This window comes from Nothoprocta perdicaria, unplaced genomic scaffold, assembly GCF_003342845.1.
Source record: "Nothoprocta perdicaria isolate Ctin4 unplaced genomic scaffold, notPer1 scaffold_22, whole genome shotgun sequence".
Classification (NCBI taxonomy): domain Eukaryota; kingdom Metazoa; phylum Chordata; class Aves; order Tinamiformes; family Tinamidae; genus Nothoprocta; species Nothoprocta perdicaria.
Genome location: NW_020455415.1, coordinates 3,069,683 through 3,093,545, shown reverse-complemented (window position 1 = coordinate 3,093,545; position 23,863 = coordinate 3,069,683). Strand labels below are relative to the sequence as shown.

Below are 23,863 nucleotides of genomic sequence, written 5' to 3'. Positions count from 1 at the left end.
TCGTTCTATAAATTCTGCATGCCTTACCTCAGGCAAGAAGTGCATCCGTGTTGGGTGATGAGGTTGTCCTCAGGCTCAGGTGGCTTCTTGCACTAGTGGTACAGGTTTTGACCCATGGGAGCCTCCTACCATGCATGGTTCTCACTCGGAAAGCATGGTTGTGGATTTCTGTGGAGATCTCTGAGCTACCGGGCCAGAGCTTTATTTAAGCTTTTGGTGCTTAAATAAAGCAGGTGCATCTTGCGGGAGCATGGCAGAGACGGGTCAGTTTTGCAAGCCTGTATTTGCCATGAAAACATCTTGTTTTCTGGCCACTGCTYGAGCCTTAGCTCCCAAAGCACCACGTTGTGCCGGGCACAGTATCTACCTCCGTGCCTAGGATTAACTGCTGCTTTCTTTCATCTTCTGCTCCAGCTAGGTTTAAATAACCTGTTAACCTTTGTGCATCAACCGTCTCGTTAGATTCCGTGTTTATATGTTCACTTTAGTAGTGTTTAAAAATGAGCTCACTCCTATTTACATAGTTGCTGTGTTCCACTACTGCTGCGTGTGATGTGTCGGRGAGGAGCACTCCCTTAGGACACCTCGTCTGCCTTTCCTTGAGCTTTTCTGTGCAGCAGCTGCTCCTGGCACTGCTTCTGTCAGCAGTGGGTTTCAGGCTAGATGACCCCAGGTCTGCTCTGATGGGACTGTTGTCATATTGAGGCCATTTATGAACTCTTTAGTCTCTGTAAGGTGTGAGGAAAACGTTACCTCAACAGGCCTCTGTGGAGTAACTCAATGTGGTAACTACAGATCTTATTTACTTGGCTTCTTGAACACTTTTTGCATCCAAGGGCACTCAAAAAGTCTTAGAAATTGTTTATGTAAAAMGCTGAAAGCACGGAATACTGAAACAAAAGAAAAACAAGCAAAATGCAAGTATTCTGCTGTTTGTCCAAGATAGCTTATATTGTGTCACTTTGCCCTGGGGCTCCRGGTCATTTCTGCAATAGCCTGTTATTCATTATATTGGAAACTTTTACTTGGATTCATCCACTCATCCACAAATATGTTCCCAACCAGSAGAGGAACTTTTAAAGGGAGGGGGAACATACAGTTATTTTGTGAGCAAGTCTGTGTTTGATGTGTTCCCCTTTCTCCTGAAACTTGGAAGCAGGACAGTTCATGCCTTGGGATGAGGTGGAGTTAGAAGATCAGCAAAGCGTTAGAAACAAGAGCTTGATTTGTGATGCTGCCCAAGGATACTCCACCTTGTTAAATATGTTCTTCCAAACAAGTTTTTAGAGCAATGCTCCTGATCTTATTACCACAGAAACAGTAAAAGCATTCGTACTTGCTTGTGGGTCCAGGATCAGGCTTCCAACCTTGCAAATAATGCCCCACTTACCAAAGGGAAAAAAAAATGCAAGGAGTTGAAACTTGTTAGTGCTGAAAAAGGAAGCACCAAGCTGAAGTTGGTGTTTTGCACTACAAAATATTAAGTATGTCACAATACTTCGACCTTTTCTAAAAAAACAGAAGAAAGCACCAAAGGGTGGGATGGAAAAGGGAAAAGAAGAACGGCAAGAAAACAAAGGAATCTCTGGACTGTGGGATGTAGATTTACAGATTTTATAATAGGACTGTTTACCGTCTCAGCATGGATACAATTTGCAGTTTTTCACATCCTTTCAGTGTCTCAGCAGTCTCATGTGAAGATAATGTGTTTGGTTGGTTTTTGTTTTTATTTCCAGATGAAATTGTGTGGTGTCCTCGCATTAAGGACTCTGGCTGTTTATCTCTGGCAAACGAGTGTAGATAGGTAATCATTTGGAAGATATCATATGCCAGAATCAAAATCTGTGTAACTATCTAAATGATTGCATGCCCCATGACCTACAGAACAGATKATGTTTGTGGCTTTTAATCTGGACTTTATCCAAGATCTAGTTTTGTTTTAGATGTCATGTGGGTGAAGAAATATATTTTCCGTGATGTCATTCTGGTTTTCAGAATACCATTCCCATTTCCAGATAGTTTCCAATCTCCAGGGTGTTTGTAAATTGTGAATACCATTTTGACATGAATTAGGGACTGGTAGATCTCTTTGACGCTTTTGTCAGGGATGTTAATCATAATAATAAACACATCATTTTTTAAGCTCTTAAATTTGTTTCCCCTCAATATTTGCCTGAGTCTTACAGCAGTTGCAAATATTGATATAAATGTAAGACACAAATTCATGGCAAGAATCCTATAAACAATCAAAAGTCTTTCATGTGCACTGAAGTGTATTTCTTTCCCTGTCCTTGAAATAACATCAGCAGACCCATTACCATCCGAGTGYATTTCCACTTTTCAGATGATAGCTGCTCTTCGTGGTACAGAGAAGCAGCAGCTTTGTGGTCCTTTGCAGTGAAATCCTTAACACATAATCCATACCTCGTTTTGGGGGGCCTTACAGTGAGTGTGTGGTGCCCCGATCACTCAGACATCACCAGCTCTACTACCATGTAGCCTCAGCAGGACTTGTTCCATAGAGGCCCGTTCCATAGAGGAGGCTGTGGAACTGCACATCCTCCAATGAGCATCCTCTCTGTTAAACTTTCAAATAGCTTTTTTCTTTTTTTCTTTCTTTTGTATTGTGAAGAAGAATAAAAAGTGTAGATCTTTATTGTAAAAACTTGAGTATTGTAAAAACTTTAGCTTTATCAAGAAAATAGAAAGGTTTGAGATTACAGTGAAATATTTTGATTCTGCTCTGTTCATTCAGAAATTTCTGCTTGGTTGGTTGATTCATTGGGAGTTGCATTTTCTGAAATACTGATGAGTAAATTGTGTTAGCAGGAGCCAAACATTCTTGTTTAGAACAAAAGCTTGTTTGTACAAGTTATGTCCTGGAGTGTGCCAAGCAGCCAGAATGCACGTAAGGAAAGAGCTGTGAGACTCAAGATGCACCACTTTGCCAGTCCTCCCATTTTCATGTTTTTTAAATCACTGAAGTTTCCCCTTTCTCTTTGATAGGATAACACAGATCCAGATCCAAAAAACAGTCTGCCTCCAGTGGCTTGATAAATTGCTCTTAATTTTCTGGGATAGGTTAATTTCATTTAGGTAAGGAAGGACAGAAAGAACRAGCTTTTGAGGGCGTTGTTGAATAGGAAGATTAAGTCAATATCAAATCCATTAGTGAACTGATTTATCTGTATTGGTTAGCCCCATTTCAGGCTCTTTTGTCTTGCTTGTTTTCTTGAGTGGCAATTTAGGTAACCCATAATCTCTGTGCTCTGCTGCAGCACTATATGGTGGTTGCTCCACTTAAAACTAGATATATTGCCCTCTTAGCATTTTGTAAGCAGAGCTGGTTTAGTTTTAGTATTGTTATGGCAACTGTTCCTTCTTCTGCAAAGGGCCTATTTCCTTGAAAACTGATGGGATTGCATTTCTAGGAATATAAAACTGGGAATATAACATCACAATCTTTGTTCGCTACTGCACAGCTTTCCTGGAACAGAGAAGTTGCCTCTATTAATTCTGCAGGTGGGTGTATGTGTCTGTTATTTCTGAGTACCAGCTTTGGGCCTCCTGTTTAGGAGACCTGTTCCCGATTGTTCTGCTTGTAGCTGTCTCACAAGTCTTATTATTCCCCATTTTAGCATCCTACAGATTGGAGCCTTGTGGAGAGAGTCCCTAATAACCAGTTGAAGTCTGGTTGAAGCTTGAAAGTTTCACTGACTGAAACTTCTTCCCCCAATGGCAAGAAGTTATTTTTACATTGTTTTCTTGTAAGCTGGTTCTCTGCTCCCTAAGCATGAGCTTTACTGAAACTCAGCCTGTAGCCTGGACTTTTGTAACTTGCAAATTCTCCGGTGTCTAGGAAAAGATGAGCTCACCATACACTTTTTCCCCTCTCTCTTTTCCTTGAGTCCATCCCTCTTCAGTGAAATGGGAATGAACTTATCCAACAATTCTGTTTCTGCTGGTAAAGGAGGCAGAAGGTGATCAGACCCTTAATTTTTCTAGGAAAATGGGCTTAAAAAAGGATATAAGCAGCACTGATCTCAGGTATATGCATATGACAGAAGAGTGTGTTCATACCTATCATTTTTTAGTAGGTCCTTTTAATGTAAAATCCATCTTCATATGTTGAAAATATCTGTAATTCATATTTTAAATAACAGTGATGTAGCAGCAGCTTTGTATGTCTGGGCCTTTTTAAGAAGATGTTTGGGTGAACAGTTCAACTGGTTCAGGAGGATTTAACTCACGAGCCCAGAGCACCAGTTAGCTGGTCTCTGCTGTCTCCAAGGCAAGCATCCTTGCTCTTGGTATTTCCCTGCCTCTGGAGGAAGAAGAAAATGGATCTGATGGCCTTTCCACATTCATTCAACCTGTTTTATGTGATTCTGTGATTACTGTAATTGACTTGCTGGAAGCTGACCTTGTTCTAAACGTTGCCATTATCCAAAAGCAGCCACACAATTCTGCAATCAGCATCTGCCTTCCAGGCATTTAGGCTAGAAACCACTAGCATTTACCATAACTGTGATGCACTGTGCTGTGTTTTCCATAATTACCAGTGCAGGAAGTGCTGAACAAACAAATAAGCAAGAAAAAAATAAGAAAATGGAGCAAACAGAAGAGTGTGTTCCTGTCAAAGAGCACATCCAGCTCTTCGTGCTGCTTTAGCTACTCGATATAGGACTTCTCCCCAGATCCTTCTGTTCATTAGGCGCCACTTCCACCGAGCAATGTCACTTTGCATCTGTGCACGTGTGCTGCAGTGCTCGCAGGGAGCAGGACCTTGCAGAGTGCCGTGCTGGGTGTCAGGAGACGTGGGGGCACTTGGTCCTTCCAATGAGGATTTCACTGCTTTTGCTCTTTCACGTCCTTTTAGCATTTCTTTCCCGACTGTTCATTGCAGCAGTGTAGCACCCTGTTGTACTGTCCCTGGTGCTTTTAGCTGCATCCACCTTAGTGAAAGATTTCTGAGTCCAGGGAAAAATAATCAGGTTGTGCTGGATGCCAAAGCCTAGGCTAGGAGTTTCTCCTGATTCAGACCTCCGTTCTTTTGCAACCCCAACTAGTTCTGTCCTTGTTTTTCGGAGAAAGCAGTTCAAGTTACAGCAGCTCTGGCAACAAAATGAACTCTGTCAAGCGTTGTGGGAAGAGTGTTGACTACTGAATTTACAGATGCATATTCTGCAGTCTCAGCATCTTTCTTCTAAGCCCCTCTTTCTTCAGAGGATTCAGAGCAGTGGTAAATAGAGCTGTGCTTCCCTCTTTTTTCTGTCCTGCTTTTTTTCCATTGCTGTTGTGCTTTATGGGCTCCCGTGGTTGCTCTGCACAGCGCTATTCACTATGAAGTGTTCAGTTCAGGAGAACTGCTTGAGAGCTAAAGGTGAGCACGTGGGGATATTTTAATTGCTATTTCTGCTCTGCCTTCCCCTGAATGACGTCCTTGTCCTCTCAAACACAGTGAACATAAGGAAGGCCTATCTTCCGCTGGCAGAGTAGGAAGCTAAAACATGCAGAGGCGACGGTTTGCTCAGGGCTATGTAGCAATTAATTAGCAAAGTCCCCGCTCAAAACCAGAATGAGTCTCTTGTATGGCTCCGTAGTCAATGCCCCAAGATGAAACTAGCCCTGAGTAACTAAATACAGAATTACCTGATGACCTTACCTTTTGCTCTCTAAAGAAATGCAGAAAAACTGCCAGCGTTGCAATCTCAAGCTACGGGGTAATCTGGGGAGCAGACAATGCAGGGGTGAGATGGGCACCAGGTATCTCCAGTGCAGAGAATTCAGGAGCACTGATGCTCAGGGCAGGTATGACCGTGATCTGGCTGGGCAGCAGAAAATGTGCAGCCCCAGATCGCATCGTCGCTGGTGCTGAAGCCTCATGAGTGTCCTTCTATCACACCAGATACTTGCCTGCATATAAGGAGCATTGTACAACCAAGTCCACGAGGGTGAAATTCAGTCTAGAAGGATTTATGGCTTTGGAGAGTTCCATTCAATACTGGATTAACATATTCATAGGGTTTTAGGAACTACTTGGGTATTAACGGTTACCCTTTAATCTGAAATGCTTACAAGGTTCTAGTGTTACGTCTGCGCTAATGACTCAGGCTGTCTTTATAAGAGATGGAATTTTTTTACATGATGGTTTGAAACTAAATATGAAAGGGGGAAGTGTAGCCCTTAATTTTAACAATTCCCATTTGGTATAGCAGCTGCTGTGTGTTCTGTCTTGTCTTCCTGCCTGCGTTTGCCACTTCAGCGGTGTGTTTTAGGCTGTCAGAGTCTTACAGAGTTCTAATGAAGTGCGACACTTTTTTGCTTTCCCCCACAGCTGCTGTTTGTCACTTGATATAAATCCRCCTTGTTACAGTTTTATTCCCCAACAAGTGATAGAAGGATGGGTAGTTTCAGAAGGCAATGTTAGCCCCAGAGCTTCTCCTTCCTTGCCAGCACAGAAGAAGCCAGTGCTCTGCTTTTAAAAGGTTTGCTGTGTAGCTGAGACGAGAAAAGTCTTCAGACTCCTGAGGAGCACCAGAGCAGCCTCCATCCCACATTTGACCCTTTGCTACAGCCTTGTTTTAAGGAGCAGTTCAGCGGTGTATCCTGCAGCTGTGCACACCTGGAGCACCCGTTGCCCTGTGGTCCTGCGCGTGGGTGCCTTGCTCTGGAGCTCGCCATGAGTGCAGTGCTCCCTGCAGCTGAGTGCTGCCGTTCTGCAGTAATCTGAACGGGAGGCTGGAAACCCTGGTTCCTTCTAGCTCTGGGCTTACAAACCACTCCCTGGATTCCTTAAAATACGTATATAGACTGGGCTGACCTAGTGAAGTCAGGTGAGGAAGCTCTTGGCAGGCTGAAGGTGACCGCCCTGCTCTCCGAGGTGTCTCCTGGGCCACCCGGGTGGATGTGCCACCCAGTGCTCCCTGTGCAGCCGCGTGCTGGCACAGGAGCRCTCACCTTGCCGCGCTGTGCTGCGCCCTGGGGAAGCAAGGAGCCTCTCCTGAGCACTGCTYAGCTTCTCATTAACGTGCAAAGCTCTCCTCGCTTTCCGGCAGTGTGCCAAGCCAATTTTCTGACAGCATTTCTGCAAAGCTCCTTGCAGGGTACATTAAGCTCTCCTTAGATCTCCCGTGTCTTGTCTGTGCTTCCAGCTGTTTGCTTTTGGGGCTCATAGAGGAAGGAGTGGGTAACACGCTGCAGGTTTTTTGTTGCCAGCCCTGTGTTGTAACTCCTGGTGGGCAGGAGAAGCAACCTGAGAGCTTCTTTACACACCTCAGGAATCTTGACCTTTTCCTTGTCTTCGGAGAGCTTTAAGTGTGTCCTCTAAAACTCCTCCCAATGTGAAGGCTGAGGTAGCCCCTGTGGATTCAGGCAGCAGCTCTTCCTCCCTGCTTGTTTGATCTGTCCCAAGTTTTCACCAGCAGACAGGTGTGACGGATATGCCACCACTTGTGGCACCACTCATGCCACCACTCGTGGCCACAGGGACCGAGTGGCGGTCCCTGCCACCACTCGTTCCGTGACAACAGGGCACTGCATTTGCAAGTAGATTGTTCATAATAACCAGACAAGACAACACTTTGCTGCAAATCAGTTAAAGGCTCAGTGTCCTTCACTGAAAAACACATTTTTCTGTGTTGATTTTTTTTTTTTATTGGATGATCATTTCCATATACAAAAAGAGTTACAAAGAACAAAGGTTTGCCTGTCTCCCACCCCAAACCACCCATCATGCAAACAACTTGGAATGAGCGAGACGCATCCCTAGCGCTGCAGGGCCCGGCGGCCCAAACAAACTGCGTGTGGCAACTGGGTAGCATCGTTCTCCGCGCTGGGTTTCCCTGGGCGCAGTGACGGGCTGTCACTCGGGTTCAGCCAACACGCAGCGTTACTGAAGCACGAGGAGGAGCAGACGCCAGCTCCCTGGCTATCAGCTATGCTCATTCTGCAGGGCTCCCCAGAACAGTCAAATATTATTTTTATCACTAAAATCAGCTGTGAGTTCAGATCCGACTCCGTGCTCTGCATGCCAGTTGAGTAGGAATCGGCTGCTTGCACATAGCTGTTTTTCAGACCAAAAATGCAGTTTAACCAGCAGCCACAGCAAAAAGCCATTATTAAGTCTATTAAACCAAAGTTCACAGATTTTATTTCCAAATACTAGCAGATGGCACACGGTGACAATACAGCTGTCGGGGAGCAGGGGAGAATGGATTGTGGTTTGTCAGTTCAGTGGAATCTGGTAATAACTCGGACTTCTATTTATACAAGGTCTTTCCTATTTCAGAGCTCTTTACAAAACAGTTTATAGATAGTGGGCTTGGAGTTGTTTCTGTGCTCGTGCACTCCGATACGTACAGAGAAGTGTAACAGCCTCAATCTGCCATCCCTAGGTAGTTTGCCAGCAGGGTGCTTTGAAACAGGCAGTGTCCCAAAGCRTATGTGGGAAGGAACATCTTGGGTATTCACCAGCTTCCTGATTGCCCTAGGAGACCTCATAGAACCTTTTGCTCCTAAAAAGTGGAATAACTGCAGTTTTTGCCTAGAAGCACCTTCACTGTGTTCTGAAATGAGACGTCTCCGTGTTCTCTAGCCTTGTGTCCTGAGGATGCTGTGGACTGATGATACCTCCTCTTTCCTGTGGCTTCATTACCCTCTGCATCGTTTTATGCAGCGTGGTCGCAATTTGAGAAYGGCTGGCAGCCCAGCAGCGATGGCTCTTTAGCTGCGTGGCACTGCCCTTCATCCCACTCTGCATCCTGATGCAATAATACTAGATATTTATGTTTTCTTCTCTCTCTTGTTCGTTCCTTTTCTTGAGCATACTTTCTAAATCCACAAATACAATTTTTAGTCAGTACCTGTGGGTTAATTAACTAAATAACACACTTTTTTTTTTTTTTTTTTTTTTTTTTTCTGTGATGTCTAGACTTCCAGGAAAGTTTCCCTGATTTTTTGTTTGTGCTCCCTTTCAGTTGTCACAGTGGGCAAGCACATGCTGGGCTCTCACCCTGGCACATCATATGTATTAGTGAGAACACTCAAAAGCGACAATAATTAACAGTCTCTTTTTTGTGTTCCTTGTTTTGTTGCCTGCACCGTGTTCACAGTGCAAGTGCCCTGGAGGCCAAGAGCTTGCGTGGGACAATGATCACAGCCCCTTAGAGAAGCATCGTTATTAAGGATCTTTGGATGGGAAAATACTTTCTTCCCAGGAGTGATCCTTCAGAGTTGGTGATGCAGGAAATGCCTGTTGGATCAGGAGCCCTTCAGGCTGCAGTGTTAGTACCACAAAATATGGCAGTAATGATCGACATGTCTGTGAATTCTTAGGGGTATCTTTATATTGTAGAAAGTGAGAACAAAACTGTTCTGAAAGTGCTTATTTCTGAACTGCCACTTATCTTGTAGGACTGAGCAAGTACTTCCAGTGTGCAGAGTGGGGGATTAGTGAAACAGAAGCAAACTCATGGCTAATGACAGCTAAAAACAAACATGAAAAGGAGGCTATCGGCGCTAATAAAGAGTCTTGTTGCATGCTGAATAAAGCCTTTATGACTTTATCTCTTAGGGCAAACAGTACATTTTGTTTCTGTTTTGCAGTGAACATAAGCTTTGGAAGGTTAAATAGAGAGTATTTGGTTATGGTAAGTGGTCATCAGAGGCTTGCTTTACAGTTAGGGCCTGTTAAATTGTTTACTGAGCTTTATTATATATATTCCTCTTTGATGCTGGCATCAGTTTCAATCCCAGCTTATCTCTTTCTGGACCAGAGCCTGTCTAGTTTTCCCTAAAACCCAAGAGAAACTCAATGTTTAAGAAGCTTTCTATTGTACTCCACAAATAACAAAGTGTCACCTCAGCTCAGAGGAAGGATAAACATTTGTGTGGAGCACTGGGGCAGACTACAGGGCCTTCTGGCCTGTAAAAAGAYGCGAAGTTTCTTGGGTAAAGTGGTCAAGGCTGTATTATGGTTGCACTTGCTATAGCTGATGCTTGTCTTTCTTCACCATTTGTGCTTCTCTGAGCAGAAATCAGTAGCTGGAGAACACAGCACTGTGAAATACAAACACATTTATACCAAGTGGAAGTTAAAAATGTGGGGAACATTGGGAAGGCTAATGAGAAGTGATAGTCACATGTTTGCAAACAAAAGAAAGATGCATCTGAAAATAGTGCATAGAATGCGATAATTTTAACATTGAGATGAAGCTCTGCTGATGTTACTTGCGGGCAGGACTCCTCTGGATTCACTAGTGACATATGAAAGGCCATGAGTGGGAAACTGCTGTTTACTTTCTTCAAAACCACAAACTAGATATTTTTCCCATTCTTGCTTATCTGTGATATTCTGTGGAGCGAGAGCCTGATCTCATCCTCCAGCAAATCTAGGCAACAAGCCTTTTGCCTCAGGGAACTGACCTTCGTGTTGCCTCCTCCGGAATACAAACACAAAGTTGACCACCTTCCCAAGTCAAATGAGAGCTGGGCTTGTTTCTGTGAAATAATGTTGGATTAATCTTTCTGACCTTACTTGCAGGAGACTAACCCCCTGCCTCCAGGCTATGCCATCTAGCTGGTGGGGGAATCAAGATTGTAGATTACAAGCACAGGGCAGAGGATAACAGTTTTGCTCTCCGAGTAAAAAGAAGATATTATTAATTACTTTCTTAATAAAGCCATACCATTTTGTCCCTGCTGTAGCAACATACAGCGACATGGGGAATGATTAATACAGTAATCTGCTCCTGTAGTGAATCCAAACTAAGTGCATTCTAGGAATATTAAATTTTTATATATTAAATTTTTATATATTATTTTCCTATTATTTTACTTAATAAAATAGAGCAAGACATTACTCTAAATAGCTGATACTTTCTGGCTGGAGGCCTGACTTTTGATCCCTTTTGGAGGATTAATTTATGTATATTATCCAGGTACAATTTCCAARCCCCGAAGAGTTCATTTTGCCCCTCTTAGTGGTTGGTGATGCTGCTTGCTTCTGCAGGCAGCGCTTCTGAGCTCTGCAGCCCGCCAGCCTTCRGAAACCACTGTAGAAAATCACTGGTTGCCAAGCTCATTGCAGGCTGCGATGCTTCTACTCCAAGCAGTGTAATTGACAGGTCCTGCTCCATAAAATGTGCTGTTTCCAATCCAGAAAGTCTTAAATTATTTCATATCTGCACAGACTCTCAAGTCTCCTCTTTTTAAAGCCTAAATGGGCAGCCTGCAACACATACTCTGCGGAGATAGCTGACAGCAGCTTATTAATCATATTCCCTGCCCAGGCCCAGACAGTGCAGGAGCGATTGACCTTTCATATAGCATTGGACATCCACTTCAGTACTAAAGGATTAGGGAAACACATGGAATAAGATAAGCAGAGCTGCATTGTGGCTCCTTCGCACAAGCGCTGCAGGATTCTGCTGAGGTGGTACCTGTTCAGAGGGACAAGAAAGATCTGCCTGGTGCACATGGCCCATAATGAAGTGCTAAAGACTTAACCAGCTCGTGATGGACAGCGCTTTTGTAAAGTGTTGCTGTATGATATTGGAGAAATTAGTGTGCCCTGTGTAGTACTTAAAGGAATGAAGTTCCCTGCAGGACAGCAAACACTGTGGGGTATTTGGTCACCACAGTGGTACTGCGTGCGTCACATGGATTCACTCATAAAACTCATAGCAACTTAGGAACCTGGTTCAGGACTAGAGCTAAGTATAAGCTTCCAGTTAAGAATTTTTWAAGAAGATTATGAAGGTTAATAATGCCTAGTTATTCTCGTTTGCTGTCACTAGCACAGCAAGGTCTTCTTTTCCAGGGTTTCCCACTCCCAGGGGAGGGTAGAGCAAAGCCTGAGAGCAGAGGCAGCCTGAGCAGGAGTTGTGAGTTGGAAGCTCTCTATGCAGACCTACACTAACCTCTCATGGTCTCTTCTCCTTTTTTGTAGGCAATATCTTTGTCGTCAGTTTGTCTGTTGCAGACCTTGTAGTTGCGGTGTATCCGTATCCTCTGATCTTGAGTGCCATTTTCCATAACGGATGGACAATGGGGAATGTTCACTGCCAGATTAGTGGGTTCCTGATGGGCTTAAGTGTCATCGGGTCCATTTTCAACATCACTGCAATCGCAATCAACCGCTACTGCTACATCTGCCACAGCCTGCGGTATGATAAGCTCTTCAACCTGAAGAACACCTGCTKCTATCTCTGCCTGACGTGGATACTGACGGTGGTGGCAATCGTGCCCAATTTCTTTGTTGGCTCCTTGCGTTACGACCCCCGGATTTACTCCTGCACCTTTGCCCAGACAGTGAGCACGTCTTACACCATCACAGTGGTGGTGGTTCACTTCATCGTCCCACTTTCCATCGTGACGTTTTGCTACTTACGGATCTGGATTTTGGTCATTCAAGTCAAACAGCGGGTGAGACAGGACTGCAAGCAGAAGCTCAGAGCAGCCGACGTCCGGAATTTTTTAACTATGTTTGTGGTTTTTGTCCTTTTTGCTGTGTGCTGGGGACCGTTAAACTTTATTGGCCTCGCCGTTTCGATTAGTCCTTCAAAAGTACAGCCGCACATTCCAGAATGGCTTTTTGTCCTGAGCTATTTTATGGCCTATTTTAACAGCTGCCTCAATGCAGTGATCTATGGGCTTCTTAACCAGAATTTCCGAAAGGAGTACAAAAGGATACTGCTGACGCTCCGGACTCCAAGGCTGCTCTTCATTGATGTGTCAAAGGGTGGGACAGAGGGGGTGAAAAGCAAGCCATCTCCAGCCATAACAAACAATAACAACCAAGCGGAAATACCTTTATAACAGTGCTATTTATTGTGGGTTACACTTGTGTATATATATAATCCAAAGGGCCTTTCCATGTGTGCATTTCACAGCTGATGTTGCTGGGCCCCAGTCTGCCAACAACTTCTCATAGAAGGAAAAGAGTCCRCTACTTTTTTATACTCTGCTTATTGCCATGAATTTAAGGCTCTGAGAAGAGATATGCAGAATGGAAACCACTAATCTTTATCTTTTTTTTGTTTTCCTCCTATGCCCTCTTTCACCATGTGCCTATTTGGTTTGGTTGCTTTCGCCAAAAAGCATGCCAATACCCTCTGAAAACGGAAGCATTCAGTATGCATGAAGAAATGCAGAAATGCTTGAAACACAAGCCACAAGAGCAGGCAGAATCACCACGGATTGCAGACAGCCCTTTCTGCCCTCCGTCTGAATTCTACTTGTTTAGCAGTAACATAACTCAAACTATAGGGATTGAGATGTAAACTGCATGACTTTGTACCTTTTCAGRTAGGTTAGTAACAATATTAGCCGGCAGGCATATATGCGGGCATGATGACTTTCACTATGTGTCTTTGATTTTAATTTTTTTTCTATTAAGGTTTAGTAGCTAGCCTGTACTAGACGTGAGGCAGGGAAAAGCCAAACCTAGYGAATGTCTGATGCACTTGCTTTAATTGAATGTATACAGACATTAAGGAGCCTTGCAYTCCTGCCTAGGCCAAGAATAAGAATATAACACATGGCATAATTGGATCACAGAAAGAGCCTTGGAGCCTGCCTCTCATTTAGGCAGCATCCCATAATGGCTAGCATTCATTGCAAACATCTTTCAGAAACCCTGGTACATGAACATCATAAAAAAGCCAAACGTAGCAAAGGCCCATCTGTTAAATGCAGATGTAGGCTTTTAATGAATGATGAGAGGAAAACTAAATTCCAGTAGTATTTACACGTGCAGACAACAGCATAAGAGGAAGGAAGCGTTTATTCCAAACATCTTTCCACTTCCATAGAGCATGAATTTGATGGAGGGAGAAAAAGGGAAGTGTTTTTTTTTTTTTTTTCTTCCCATTTCACTCCTGTACAAAACTGCAGTTAATTCATGGAATTGGGTGAGGAATACTATCTGAGCATATCCACACATTAGTTCCCAGTTAAAGCCAGAACTTTGCCATTGGTGTCATTGCAGACAGTGTCCAGAAGCACAGCCAGGCCTGTGTTGATATTAGGAACGTAAGCACATGGGCAGAGATAACACTGTCTCTGTTTTGGGGTGAAGGTGTTGCTTTTTGTGAAAATGCTTGGCCAGCGTCGCAGAGTGCAGCTGGAGCCGTGTGACACGGGTCCCTTCTGCTGAATTCCAGGGGGAGAAGGAGGTGAGAGAAATTAAGCCCCTTATGGATTGGGCCCAGAAATACTGGGTGGCATCTTGCTTCAGGGAGGGATATAGCTTATATATTGCACCATGGCAGAGGTGACTGAGATGCACGTGGGTCTCTGTTTGCAGGGTGCCCTGGCACTTCATTACTGAACGTTTTCAAGTCGAACATCTCAGCCACTTCCAATTATTATTGTTTTGCAGTGTTCTGCAGCCAGCATCCCATAATAGGAATGAAACTGAGATCTGTTTTGGCCTTTTAATCTGCTTGAGCATGGCCAAATAAAGGTATCTTGACCCTCACAAATAACGTGGTCCGCTTCTCTTACAGCAAAACCAGTCTGGATGAATTCACACCATTCTGAGCAAACAAAAAACAATTTGAGTCAAACTTGGATATAAAAGACACTAAGGAATCCATAACTGAAGGGGTTTTTTTCAGTAGTGCCAGGGAGGTGTCTGTATGTGCTGTCACTAGCGTTCAAACTAGTTTGCCATTAGCCACAATGCTTTTAAGTAGAATCACGYTAGCAAATAATTTTTGAGTGTCTAGCACCAAGCCAATCAAATATGTTTCTTGAAGACAATCATGAAGAATCCTTAACAGATTTGCCAAATGTCTCCAGTTCCTCCTCAATGGGGGTTTCATCTCATGGATCCTGTCTTTTTAACTGAATGTTCACTGAAGGTAGTGTGGTCTTTTTTTTTTTTTTTTCCTCTTTAAGCTTGAATTTGCACTATTTCTTATTCAGACTCCAAAGTGACAGCCAGTCATCATTTGAACCAAGCTGAGTAAGCCAAAGAGGTCCCAAACAAGCTAATTACGGAGAGCTCTGCTAGAGCCTGGTGGGAAGAGGAGCAGGAAGCTACGAGAGCAGGGTAGCGCATCCCCTTGAAGGGTCAGGGAGAGGCACTGCTGAACTGATCTATGCAACGGGATGAGGGATTTGCTCGCTTTTGGTCGCTGTTCTGACCTGACTGTGCCGAGAACTTGGCCAAGGACATGCTAGGTACCTGTGGCACTGGCATGAGGGCCCAACACAGCTACAGCAAACGTGTTGTAGAGCAGCCACTTCAGAGGCACTTGGGGCATCTTGGTGGAAGAGAAGGCTGCTGAGAGCAAACAGAGCTTGGCTAATCGATTTAGCTGTCATGGTTGGAATCTTGAGTAAAGTTCTCCTGGAGCTGAGATTCGCAATATGAAACATAAAAAGCAGGGAATTTGGCTGCAAACAGAAAACACTGTGCCATTTGCTAGCACTTTGATACTGATGGTGCTTAGGGTAGGATGATTTTATACTGAATTCTCTACTACTCCAAGTAATTCCTTGTTTTTATGTTAAGAAATGGTTAACAGGGTACAGAGAGTTTATTTTGTTAACATTTGTTTACAGAAAAAAAAGGGAAGTGTGTCTTAAACTGGGGATCCTGAGCAGAGTCTGTGTTTTTCCCCATGGGAATCCAGCTTTAATCTAAAATCAAGTTTTGAAGGACATCCCACAGCCTAACCTTCACTCTGCCAGTTTTACCAGTTGCAGATCTGACCTTAAGTCTTGGAAGTAGCATTCTCCTAGAAACTAGTTTTAAATCACTCTGGATTTAACCTGGTGGTGTTAAATACTGATTCTAGCCCCAAATTCTAAAATTGCCATATGGATATTAACTTAAAGAGAAACTGTGTTACCATAAATGAAGATGAATCTCTTGACACGAAGAAATACTTTTGGATAATGCTAATGAATGTTGTATAATATATTTAAGAAGAATGTAACCAGTATATTAATATATAAATCTATATTGCATATGCTGTTTCCAGTTTATCATTTGATGAAGAATTATTCAGTATATTTATCTATGGCTATGTTTTGTTCATAAAGAAGATGCATTCCCTTTATCTGCCAAAACTGTAATAAATCTGCAATTGGATTGCTTACTGGTTTTCTTTTCCCCTCCGAAATTATTTTTTTAAATAAATACAYGAAATGTGAAAACGCAGCTTGGGTTCTGGTGAATACCACAAAGCAGGTAGACCTGACAGATAGAATTGGGTAAAATAGAGATAGAATTCATGCTGCATAGGCACAGAGCCACCCGTGCATCTGGGATGTCACTTCAGATTCATGTTTGTTTCTCATGTCCGCCTTTGTACACGCTGCAGACTTGCTCGTCAGGGAAGACACTTTTTCCAGACTCTGACTGTTTTTTTTGCTGTATTAAGGGCTATTTTTGCCTTTTGTGTGTCAGTGTTTTTAGCCACCAACTCATGGGATGCTACCTGCATCGTGTTTTTATCAGTCATTTCTTGCCCACTCCTAACAGAGGTTCTTCAAAAGTACTGCTATGGCTGCTTTTTTTATTTTAAAAGGGAGGAGGCATCAGTTATGCTGTTYATAAGCAGCAATACTTCCAATTTTGGATTGTTACCAATTTGTGTTATATTCTGTAAATGAATTTTAAAAATACTTCTGGAAGTAAAACTAGGCTAGAGTTATTAAATCATCRGGAAGGTCTTAAAAGAGAGTTATGTCTAGTTAAGAACAGCATGAACAAGTCCTAAATTAGTAAATTACTTATCAGAAGTGCAGATCTTTCTGTCTGAAAGAAATCTGGCATCTAGTTTTTAACTTCTATTAAACTGTCCACCAAGAAATACTGTCTTTTATTTCATGAAAATGTCTTCCACAATCATTTGAAATGCAGTAACTCCTCCATTTCCTCCTGGCATTAGTGGCACTAYGGTGTGGGTGAACTTTGGGGTTCTTGCTAATCACTTTTGAAAATAAAACGTTGTTATACTTCCTGGGAAGCAATGCAAAAATAGCTGTTGTCCTCTCTTCTCATGAAAGAAAAGCAGTGTTTCATTGCAGCATTAAGACCAACACAGGAAAACTACCACATGAAAACCAAGGAGTGCTTGCATCTTATTGGTATGTGGTTATCTTACTCTAACAGATGCAGCGTATAACATCTTGCATTGCATTGCCTCAAGCCCACAACAAAGAACCGTGGACTTGTAAAATTCAAAAATGCTTTAGAATAAACACAGAAACACAAGTGGGCCGTTCAAAGCTCTTATGTGTAATTGTGTTTTAAGAGTTTGATTCCTATCTCTTCTTGGAAGTTGTTGGACACAGAGAAAAGACATAAAGAAGGTAAGTTATTGGGCGAGGAAGCATGCTGTTGATTGGAAGGTTGTGCAAGTTTCTTCCAAGAGGCACCACACTTTTGTGTCATCTGCTGCTTCTATTGCACATCCTGCAATGCTCAGTGATGTGACATGCTGAAAACTGTCCTTATGATAGCTGCAGATGTGCAATTGTCCGAGAATCAGAGCAGTGATCTTGGAGAGTCTTGACACTGACTTGTACCTGCTACTATAGTCACGTGGAATTGAGTGAAYTGAACTGTCAGAAATAAGACAATGTCATTTATTTACTTACTTGCCATGAAGGATAGCARCTGGGAGATGAAATACAGCTCTAAAGGACAGAGTTGCCATAAGTCACCAGCAAGGATAAAATCTTACTCATGATGACTATTTAGAAATCAATATTTGTTCTAATATATTTGCTTCGAAGCTTTTAATTTATAACATGAACTCAGTAGATAAAGAGCACCTGCACATGCATTTAYAATTTTATCGGAAAAATGTAAATTACTGTGCCTAATGCAATATTTCTTACCATAAAAGCCCTGAGATCAAGAATGCGGAACTGGGGCTTGCACGAATCCTCTGATGATATGCAAATTGAGTTATTGGTTGTAACAGCCATAAAATTTGAATCACTCATGAACTGCATTTGTGAATGGAAGCTCCATAATATTGTTATCTGAATTTTCATTCTGATATGCTTGTTTATAATATCTATTATTCATATGCTAGCAGTGGAGCACTGTACAGCAGAGATAGAATTTACAGTATGGGGTCAGTTTCCAAAGCCAGAAGAGTTGTTCTGAATCATTAATTGAAATATGTTTCTATGTGCTTTCCCAAGCATGGTTTCCTGATAAGGTTTTTAACTCAAATAATAACTTCTAAGAGTCCAGGAAAACTTTAATGTCTTTTAGATTAGTGGCAAAGACTGTACAGTCACTGCTTTCTTAGATTGCCTCTGAAATAGGCTTTCCATATTTTCCATATGTAGAATATTTTATAGATATAACATGGAATGAATCTTGATGTCTTTCCTTCTACGTTGTGCTCCTTTGATGTGAACAAGGCTTCCAAATTTCCCTGGAAATGGGCTGCAAAAAWATTCTAAATTATAAACTGGTTGCTTGGCCTTGAGGTATGAATATAGGATAAAGGATCTTCATTGCTTTCCAGTTCAGAGGACACCATGTTTCCTAGCTCCCTTTCTGTGCTCCCTGGTTCTTCTGGGGCCTCTCTTTGCCCAGAAGCCACCTGGTAGACGATGATGGATAGGGCTTGGTTCCAAGGCACAGGATAAGGCAAGGCCCGAGGCCTCTTYGTGTGGCATCCTGGCACCATGTCCCTGCCTGCACCACCAGGCCTGGCTGGGACTGGCAATTCCTCTGGTTTGGCAAGAGGAAGTGAGTTGAAAAATGAGTCCAGGAGATCCACGGTCAKCAGCACCACGTGGCCCTGTGGTCTAGGTTGGACCTGCCCGCTGTGAGGGCTCACACGGGCTTTCTGTGGTCTCTGCAAGTGCCACCAAGTCTGCTGGATTTGTTGTCGAAATCACTTGGAATCAGAGAGCTGCCTCAGAAGCAGCAAAGCTTGAGGGGATCAAAGCGGGGAGTTAACTTCTTCGAGGAAATTTGGAGACTTTCAGTAACCCATAGCTAGATTTCAAGAAAAGATTTCCCCTCTTCCACCCCACCAGTGATTTAGTTGTAGATAAAGTGAACTGGTCATATCAGACCCTGCTGAAGGGCATTGGGGTTCAACAGTGTCCTCAGGACAACTCTCCAAAGCAATGCTGGGCAGAAAGGCAACAGAAGCACTTAGCACACAGCTGCCAAGGCCTGGAGTGGCCACTGATGGGCTAATGGGCTTCACCTGGACCAGGGTGGGGCCACTGGTCACCATAAGCTTAAATTTGCCAAGGAGATGAGCTGCTATTCTCTAGCTGCAAGTGGAGGCTGCCTGGGAGAGGTRCTGCACAAGCTGCTGCTAGGAAATTAGAGCCAAGAGAAGGACAGCAGTAAGGCTGAGGCAACCCAGCTGCAGGTGAAGCGCTGCCCAGGTATGTGAGCGATCCCGTGGTGGAGCTGGGTCTTGTATGAGGATGGCTGCAGCTCTGGGCTATGTGAGCTSTGTGTCCACAGGGCTACCTACCACTGCCCTTGGCCTACAGGGGTGTCCGTGGGGTAGCCTGGTGTTGCAGTGGGAAGCGTGTTGTGGTCTGGGTGGCTGCTGTGTTTTCTCTGGTGGTGCTGGTAGCTTTGGCTGGTTGTAGTAGGTGACAGGGAGAGGTGCTGCCTTGGTCCCTAGTCTACAGTGGAATTGCTTCACCAATGGATTGCTTGATTCTCCTTTCTAGGCCTGAGCCTGCTTGATTGTGCTGCTTTCTTGATTAGGAAARTTGGTGTCTCTTGGAAGAATAGCCATTTTTTGTAGAAAACAGAGCATGTTTATCCCAAAAMCAAATGCTTTTCCTTGTTGTGTTGATAGTAATGCATAAATCAAGGCTGTAGTGGAGGCTTCCTTCATTGGCACTGCCTGCCTCTGTCGCTCTCCTGTGGCAGTGGTGTGCTAGGTTCAAAACCCCTAGGGAAACTTGGCTTCAGGAGAGCTGCTATGKTTCAGTTCATGCTAATGGCCTTAGTGATGGATTGCAGTAAAAACGCTGAATATTTAAGAATAAGAGGTAATGTAGAGAATAAAATCTCCCTTCTTTGCATACCAAAATGGGCCATGGGTAGCCCACAGCTTCTTTCTTAACATGCATTAATTTATTTTCTCATGCTTGTCTCTTTATTATTGTGGTCTGTGTTCATGCTTCTCCTAACAGTAAGGGCTTGGGGGGCTTCTGTGTTTGTTTGTTTTGTTTGTTTGTTCTCCCACATCTTGTGGAGAACAGGGACCTTGCTCYTACTTTTAGGCATGGATTTTAATAATTGATAGATTAATCAATTGATGAACCTGGGGATGAATCTGGTTGTTTTGGCTGAGCTGGGAATTGGGCTTTAGGTGTTATCACATGTCAAACAATGGCAGAGTCAGAAGGAGGCTAGTTTCTTCTATATTTTTCTCCTGCAATATCCTAGCCCTAGAGCTCTCCTCTTCCTTAGTTTTTCCATCACCTAATTCCCCAGTGTTTGAAAGACCTGAGAAGTCTCCTTTGCAGGAGTCCTGGTCACTGGTCTCTTGCTTCCTGGTGAGCATCGAAACAGAGAAGAAGCAGGTGAAGGAAAAAGCTGCATGTTACAGTGAAACTCTGCATTTTCCAGAACAGGTCTTATTTATATCCATCTCATTACTGTGCAGAAATATACTCATACAAATGCTGTGTTTTCTTAAGAAAATCATGTTAGTCATAAATTACTAAATATCAACTACAAAAACTTCTGACTTATCTTCATTGTGTTCAGAGCACAGAAAATGCAACAAGTGCTGCTGATATTTTTCTGCCCTTGGAAGAACTTGTCACAGTTACCTGCTTATTGCTTTTGAAGTTTTATTGCCTTAAGCAGCTCTGTAGAGCGAAAGCAGATGTAGGGCAGTTAGAGGTGAGGTGTTAGTTTCAATTACACTGATTTCCAATTGCTGAAGTGTGTTACATGCAATAAAGTCTTTTTTGTGCATGTGGAGAAAAGTTGTTTTATTTACTGAGGAACCATCATATAATGAAATAAGGGAATGCAGGAATTATACTTTACAGGCTAGTGACTGGGGAGTGTAAAGACATTTGCATTAGCTGCTGTGGAAGTGCAGAAGGCAGAAGTGCCTTTTTTCTACATTTTCAGAGACGGAACGTTTATTTTTGGTACATGTCCAGGACTAAACTGAAAAAGAGAAATCAGGGTGTTGGCAGTACCGGCAAATGAAGGTTTCCTGTCTTTAGTGTGTTTAGGAAGTTAAGTTTGTACAAGTAKGAAAAGCAGAGCTAATCCTGGTGCTGGCTCTGTATCAGTGCAGCTCTGCAGCAGGGATGTCCCTCTTCAAAATCCCTGCTGAGGAATAGCCTGAAAATGAGGATTCTTCCCTTTTTTTTTCCCCTTTCTAATTGTCACTATAAATTGGAGACATTCTGGCAGATTCTTTATTTCAAGAAGAAAATAAAAAGAATAAAAAGGTTATTCTGTCTCTCCAAATGCTGGGCTTTGCCTGCCTCATTCTCTACTACTAGAATTCTAGAAGGCAAAGAACTTATTTTATAGTCCTGTTCTGGGAGGCACCTTGTGAGAGCTGGTGAAGAGTTGATAGCCTGGGTGTGTGTCAGTGGTACTGTGTTATTTGAAGCATTACTGTTATATTCAAGTGACCTCTGTTAGAGCTGGACTACAATAGCGTAGCTGGTGATAATGGCAGAAATGGTAATTATGTGATCTCTCAGTCTTCATGCTTCAGGGCGTATGGTAATCAGCCTTTTGAGCAAGAAAAATTTTTACCTTAGAAGCTGCTAATGCATAGGATGCTTAGAAGCATCCAATGCTTCTTATAGGCTGGGCTGCACACAGGATGGACTTTTAATAGTTATTTCTAAAGGTGTTTCAGTTTGAAAATGCACCTGTGACTTGGTCATAATTGTGACTTTCGTACTGTGTAGTTGCATTAGAAGTTCAACATTGTTTAAGCCTTTCAAGTCAAATGAATCCCAGGCACAATTGCCTGAATTCAGGGCTTTCATCGAGAAAGGTWTGGCTCTATTAAACAGTAAGATTAATCTTAGCCATTAAACCTTTCGTCTTCTAATGAAATGGGCTATTGCTATGTTATGCATAAATACATCCATATTTTTGCATCACTGCCAGATGGAATTTCATTAAGACACTTAAGTAACTGYAAAGGAGATGGCACCAGATAACATTTCTGAGCATTTGGAGCTTTAGTGCATTGCATCACTATCTTGTTCTGATCACTAAATACTTTAATGATATGTCTAGTAGACTTTACTTTTGGCTTCAGAGGAACAGTAGATTGTTAAATAGCTCAGCCACAAAAAGCTAGTTAAAGCTGAGCTCAAAGATACTATTTGAATCTTTAAGTCTATGTTTGCTGCAGTCATTACAAAGTTATCCAGCTCTTCTTGCATATCCTTGTGCACAAGTCTATTTGTCAAACTTTTTACATATAAAACTGATGAAGACTGATTCCTTTATATCATGGATTCTGAAAGCCTCCCTTTCTCTAACCTCTGTTCTGAGTGCTTTTTAATTAGTAGTTGATACTGATTTTTGGTTTTGTGTTTTGTGATGGCCTGAAGAGTGGATCCTAACTAGCAGTTAGAGGACCGGAGAAGAGTACCAAGTCTGAAGATTTYGCTTCTGTTCTTGTCTTTCTCATTTGTTTTATGATCTCAAAACAGGCTGTGCTGCAGTTCTCTCTTGGCGAAGAGGTGCAATTACATAAGCATTAGTTGTTCTGTCCCTGAGATTCTGTAGTATAATTAAGGGAATTACACAGATTATCCCTTAAAACTTTTGGAACTGAAGCATAATAACTTGTGTTCAAAAAATATTTTATCACTTGTCACAATTACAGCTGTAGAATGTAATCCCCTGYGTCAGTTCATCAGCTAAACCAAGTCTCTATTCCTTCTAACTCACTTTGGATTGATTTTTGTATAGATGTAGATGCTACAGACCCCATTGTGATAAATGTTTTCGAGACAGGATCACAGCTACTGTGAAATGAAATACATAATTATGTAATTTGCTGTATTTCCTTGTTCAGCAAGATATGAGCATACTTTAATTGCTTTTTAAGCTCATGGTTGGCTTCTAAAATGAGATGTAAATTCCAATGCCTGGTATTGGAGCCTGGTTTAGGCAAACAGATTGTTTGGTGATTTCCTGGGTTCTCTGCTTGTGCCTTAGATACCAGCCTCTCTCCCCTACCCTGTCACTGGGGCCTGGAGGACTTAAGTGCTCAAATATGGTCCTAAATACCCGTTTTCAAGGGCTTAGGACAAGAGCCCTAGAAGCACAGGGAGTTAGAGGCCTGTGTCCCACCTCAGCGCTATGGTAGGTTGGATATAAGGCTCTTTACTTCGTGTACTTGATTCTAGTGGAGGTGTCTGAATATTGTTATTGTCAGAATGAGCACTAGTTAACGTGGAATATATTTCTCTGGAAATGGATGGGTAATTATTTTTATTCRGCTTCAGATGCCTAGTTAAATATAGTGATTAAATGAAAGTATTGTACTTTATGTCTGCTATTCTGTTAACAGCTGAGGAAAGAAGTAGGCAGAAAAGTTGCACCAAATAAATCTGCAAGGCTGCAACTGAAGAGCTATTGCTCTGAAGACTCCCAGGTTGTGGGACCTGTGTGGTCAGCCAGTTCTAGAGCTCTAGAGTCACCTGAGTCARGATCGCCCTGAAATCCTTGGTCAATTCTGCGGCCATGTCCCTGGCAGCATCCAGAGGGCTTGGGAAGCCTGTGGAAGAGATTCTGGTAGCTGGCCAAGCCCTGGGCAGTGCTCATCGGATGTTTATTTTTAGGTCTRTTGTGGTCAGGAAAGTAGGCCTGGGAGTCTAGTAGTAGGAAACCAGA

The 23,863-nt window shown here is 42.8% G+C and overlaps 1 protein-coding gene and 1 long non-coding RNA gene across 3 annotated transcripts in view; both read left to right on the top strand.

Moving 5' to 3' along the window:
- GPR50 (G protein-coupled receptor 50) overlaps positions 1-12,819 on the top strand; it is a gene marked incomplete at its 5' end in the record, with an annotated part of 28,839 nt that extends 16,020 nt beyond the window's left edge. The window contains one exon of the mRNA XM_026039025.1: positions 11,951-12,819. Coding sequence (XP_025894810.1) covers positions 11,951-12,819 — 869 coding nt within the window. The remainder of the gene's footprint in view (positions 1-11,950) is intronic.
- A 6,494-nt stretch (positions 12,820-19,313) lies between these two features.
- LOC112947071 overlaps positions 19,314-23,863 on the top strand; it is a 51,614-nt gene continuing 47,064 nt past the window's right edge. For both annotated transcript variants that reach the window (XR_003249329.1, XR_003249330.1), the window contains exon 1: positions 19,314-19,389. This is a non-coding gene — a long non-coding RNA (uncharacterized LOC112947071). The remainder of the gene's footprint in view (positions 19,390-23,863) is intronic.